This window comes from Nematolebias whitei, chromosome 8, assembly GCF_014905685.2.
Source record: "Nematolebias whitei isolate Nwh7 chromosome 8, NemWhi1, whole genome shotgun sequence".
Lineage (NCBI taxonomy): Eukaryota > Metazoa > Chordata > Actinopteri > Cyprinodontiformes > Rivulidae > Nematolebias > Nematolebias whitei.
In genome coordinates this window covers 43,751,168-43,756,824 of record NC_056505.1, presented here as the reverse complement: position 1 = coordinate 43,756,824, position 5,657 = coordinate 43,751,168, and the positions used below count along the sequence as shown (strand labels likewise).

The 5,657-nt window shown below is 44.2% G+C and overlaps 1 protein-coding gene across 1 annotated transcript in view; it reads left to right on the top strand.

Moving 5' to 3' along the window:
* Positions 1-3,977, top strand: part of LOC119413696 (protein Niban 2) — a 53,279-nt gene extending 49,302 nt beyond the window's left edge. Inside the window, exon 5 of the mRNA XM_037680751.1 lies at positions 2,555-3,977. Coding sequence (XP_037536679.1) covers positions 2,555-3,480 — 926 coding nt within the window. The 3' untranslated portion in view covers positions 3,481-3,977. The remainder of the gene's footprint in view (positions 1-2,554) is intronic.
* The last annotated feature ends 1,680 nt before the right edge of the window (positions 3,978-5,657 follow it).

Sequence of the window (5,657 nt, the reverse complement as noted above, 5' to 3'; positions counted from 1 at the left end):
ACTACACACACATTCATACAACTCTCTACTACACACACATTCATACAGCACACTACTACTCACACACATTCATACAGCTCTCTACTACACACACACATTCATACAGCTCTCTACTACACACACACATTCATACAACTCTCTACTAGACACACATATTCATACAGCACTCTACTACACACATTCTTACAGCACTCTACTACACACACACACACATTCATACAGCACTCTACTACACACACACACACATTCATACAGCACTCTACTACACACACACATTCATACAGCACTCTACTACACACGCACATTCATACAGCACTACTACACACGCACATTCATACAACTCTACTACACACACACATTCATACAGCTCTCTACTACACACATTCATACAACTCTACTACACACAAACATTCATACAGCACTCTACTACACACACACACATTCATACAGCTCTTTACTTCACACACACACATTCATACATCTCTCCAACACACACATTCATACAAATCTCTACACACACATTCATACAGCACTCTACTACACACACAATCAAACAGATCTACTACACACACACTTTCATACAGCACTCTACTACACACACACACACATTCATACAGCTCTCTAAATGGACTGTAAATGGACTGTACTTATATAGCGCCTTTCTATCTTATTTCAAGATACTCAAAGTGCTTTGCAGTACAATCATTCTAAAGAGACTAATCAGAGCTATATCACATTCAAACACCGATGGGACACACATCAGAGGCTATGAGGGGTTCAGTGTCTTGCCCAGGGACACTTCGGCATATGACTGCTGGTGGATTCGAACCCCCAGCTCTCGCATTGTAGGACGACTGCTCTAACTACTCAGCCACAGCCGCTCCACACACTACTACACACACACATTCATACAGCACTTTACTACACACACACACACATTCATACTGCACTCTACTACACACAGACATTCATACAACTTTACTACACACAGACATTCATACTGCACTCTACTACACACAGACATTCATACAACTTTACTACACACAGACATTCATACAACTGTACTACACGCACATTCATACAACTCTCTACTACACACACACACACACATACATTCATACATTTCTCTACTACACACACACATTCATACAACTCTACTACACACACATTCATACAGCTGTCTACTACACACACATTCATACAGCTCTCTACTACACACCCACATTCATTCAACTTTCTACTAAACACACACATTCATACAGCTTTCTACTACACACACACATTCATACAACTCTCTACTACACACACACATTCATACAGTTTTCTACTACATATCTACAAAGTTAATTTGAATGTGTAGAGATTAATCAGAGCTTTATCACCTTCATCTGATGGGACACACATCAGAGGCAAAGAGGGGTTCAGTGTCTTGCCCAGGGGCACTTCATCATGTTGCTGCTGGAATCAAACCCCCAACTCTCCCATTGGTGGATGACTGTTCTATCCACTCAGCCACAGCTGCCCCTTAAGAGTTGTAAAAATAAATCCTTACCATTTTAAGTGTCTGTATCACCTTTAATTTAAGTGTTCAATTCAATTCAATTCAATTCAAAAAAACTTTATTAATCCCAAAGGGAAATTATTTGTTGTTGTAACTTATCCTCATTTCATTAAGAGATGTTATAGATACTGATGGCTGTAGGCAGGAAGGATCTCTTGTAAAGGTCCATCCCACAGTGGATCCTAAGAAACTGGCTGCATATGCCGTCCGATCCGTCCACCCAGACTCGGCTGGCCTCTCGATTCCCCCGGGCTGTGGGACCACCCGAATGCCGGACAGAACTCCTCCCAGAGCGATGGCCGCTCCTCCCAGCAGTCTGCTGAGCTCCTCGTCACTGCGGACAGCCAACTGTAGGTGCCGAGGGATGATCCTGTCCTTCAGCTGTCATGAGCCGTGTTTCCTGCTAGTTCCAGGATCTCAGTGGTCAGACACTCGAGCACAGCTGGCAGGTAGATGGGAATGCATCCACAGAACATCCTTTTCAACTCATTTGAGATTTAGGGCTGTAGTTGAGATATTATTTGAGCTTTTGAGATGTTAATCAGCTGCTGTTGGTTGTAGAAAACTGCCTTGTTTCCATGGTTATGCATCATAACAAATGTCTTAAACTAAAAAAGTTTCAGTAAAAATCCTTCCAGCTGCACAGCATCTGATACCAGAGGAAACAATCATCCAAAAAAGGTGCTTTACATCCAGAAAAACAGGAATTGAAGTTTCCTTAAGCAAAATCTCAGAATGAAAGTAACAGAGCTACTCGAACATGCAGCCACCTTGAGCGGCGCAATTCTAGAACTTGTTGTTACAGATATCCCTAATTTAATTCTTTCCGGTGCAAAAAACGGGAAAAACGTGTTTGAAATGTACCGGTTTTTGTTCGTTCTGGAAGAAAGGAAACCATGTTCTCATCCATTATTGGACGAGAGCCAACTCTCTTAATGCTGATTGTGTTAACTTGCAGCAAGACTCTTAAGTGTCACCTCCTTTTGTCTGCAGCTGTGAAGGAGGCAGCCGTCCAGAGGAGACACAACCTGTACAGGGACAGCATCGTCCTCAGCAACAGCGACCCCAACCTTCACCTGCTGGGTGATAACCCATCTATTGACTGGGCCCAGAAGTATGGAGAAGGAGAACCAGGGGAGGAGTCTGATGCAGAGTCAAAGAGGAGAAGGATGAAGCAGGTGGTGTCCATGATCCAGGAGGAGAGTCCTACCTTCATTCATGGGGAGTCGTGTGTAGAAGTGCCCAATGTCAACGTCATTGTGGAGGAGAATGCTGACCAGAAAGAATGTGCAGATTCCAAACTGTCAGGGAGCCCTTCAGGCATGTCCAGCAGCTCCATTGTGAAAGAGGAAGCTGTCAAAGCAGAGGAAACGCCAGAGGAGATTGAAGCAGCCACTGATGGTGCTCCAGGTGAAGGAGATGAGGGAAAAGAAGAACCTAAACAGCCAGTGTTGGTGAAGGAGGAGTTCTCAGAGGAGGCAGCACTTCCACTTCCTCACACATCCAACGGTTCTGTTTTAAAGGGAACTGAAGCCGGACCAGAGGAACCTTGTGAAGAAGACACCCTGCTGAAAGTTGGATCTGACACAGAGTCAGTCAAAGAGGAGAAGCAAGTCAACCAGACAGTGGTGGAGGAGGCACTGCCCCACACACAGGAGGAGCCATCCTCATCTCCTCTAACTGAGGAACCACCATTTGAAGCTGCAGAACCGGCTCCAGCGGCCACCCCCGCCCAGCGTCCACACGATGACAGCGGCTTCCAGTCTCCCACCAACGAGGAGGTGAAGCAATGGGAGGCAGCCTCCTGCACACCTGACCCACAGCCCTATGAGGAGCCCCCCATGAAGGAGGAGATGCATAAAGCTGTGGCAGCAAACAAAGAGCCTGGACCGAACTACTCGGATATCCAGAACCAGTGAGGAACCCGAACTGAACCAGTTTTTTTAACAATAAAGGACAATTTCTGGCTCAGAGGCTCACATGAGCCTGGAGGACCCCAAATTTTTCCTTTACCTTCACCTGGTAGAGCATGAGCACCATGGACGGCCTGGTGTCCATAACTGTGTGTTGGAGCACCAAGTTCACGGTGCTGCTGGTGATTTGACCAAACCTCTGCGCTCTTCAGGAACCTGCAGTAGTTAGATGTTTAGGACTAAAACTCAGATTGATGAGCTGCTTGGACCAAGTGTAAAAGAACAAATCCAGTTGATTTTTAATTTTTTTATTTTTGTTAAATGCTGGGCTGCAGGAGGAACATGAAATGCAGAAATGTTTCCTTGAATTTGTGTCTATGACCATCTCAGATAACTTGTAGAGCCTTTCTAAGAACAACCAACTTGTCATTTGACACATTATTTTAAATCATTTCATACATATGTTCACTGCTTATTTCTTTCACCTATTATTTATTATTTTGCACCTCATTATTAATTTGTCATGTTTTTTTAAGTTGTCTCTTGTGTGCTACAAATCCAACATTTAAAATAAATCATTATCCAAAAATCATTTGAGTCATTGGGTTTTCTAAATTTGGGAAAGAGCAGATGGGTCAGAGACAACAACAACAAGCTTTGTTTGTCAACAACACATCTACCAATTCTCATAAATCATATTTTTAAATGATTTCCATGCTTCAAATTTAAGTATACTTGAATAATTATTAATTTAGCTTTTATCGAACAAAGGGCTAATGGATAGGCGTTGCAACAATTATATGTGAAGGGGGCATGCCCCACTCGCATTAAAAAAATGTTAATTTGGACACACACACCCCCACACACACATTTACCATGAAATATTAGTTCACCCAGCATTGTTTCTATTTCTTCGTGAACAAATTCATTCTACTTGATTAATTGGAGAATACTCAAACCACTAAAAGTCCACTCCAGGTTTTCCTGGTTACCTACAACAACTCCATGCAGTGTTTCCCAGAGGTCATCTGCCTTGGCAGGGTACTCACGTGGGGGGGGGGGACACCTCTGTGTTGCACGCTAGCTTAGCACTATGTTAGTGCAGGCAGCAGTTGTTGACTGGGGAGTAGGATGCGTGAGAGAAGTGGAGCGCTACGTCATTAGCATCTTAGCTAGTGCAGCTGTGTTGCACACTGCTAGCTTAGCACTACATTAGTACTGGCAGTTGTCAACGTGTGAGGGCGTGTTAGGATGCATGAAAAAATCGAAGCGTCTATTCACACAAGGAGAGTTGCTGGTCAGGCTACTTCTTGTTGCTCTCTAAAATAGTTATTGAATCAAGTGTTTATGTAGGTAAATGCAGATGTTTAACAACCTGTTAAAATACAGCAAAATGGTGGGGGTGGAGGTGGGGGACATCCTGGACAGGTCTCCAGTCCATCACAGGGACATCCTGGACAGATCTCCAGTCCATCACAGGGGCACAAATGGAGACAAACAACCACACAACAATCACTCCCACTTAGGGAAAGAGTTACCAATCAGCCTAACATGCATGTTTTTGGTATGTGGGAGGAAACCGGAGTACCATGCACGGAGAGAACATGCAAACTCCACCCAGAAAGGCCCATGGCTGGGATTCAATCGGCGACCTTCTTGCTGAGAGGCAACGGCTCTACCACCTGAGCCACCGTGCCGCTGGGACTGAAATCTGCCCTCCAAAATGACAGGTCACCTCCACAAAGAGGGGTTTATCAAAGCCTATTCTTGGATTTTGGGAGTGGAGAAGATGGAGTCCCTGCAGTCCTGACCCTAACCCCTCTGACCACTTGCGGGATCAGTTTGGGCTTGTTTTTTCCAGAGTGACCGACACAGCCACACTGGCTGAATGACAAATGCTGGTATGGAAGGTCTTCCTACAGCATTGGTCCTGATCTGTGAAAGGGATGACGACTAAAAGAACTCGTATTACTCCTAGCTCGCCGTCAAATGATCTGAATTTATTTTATAATGTTATTTTGTAGATGTACATTACAGTTCAGAGCCCTTGTTATGTGCATACGTGTGGAGATTGCAAATTTCTCCTGTTACAGCTGCTCTTATTGTGAAAGCTCATGAGATGGTGGTAATAACACATGTAGATGAACAGATGCTCGGATATATTCATCATTTAACACGGATTC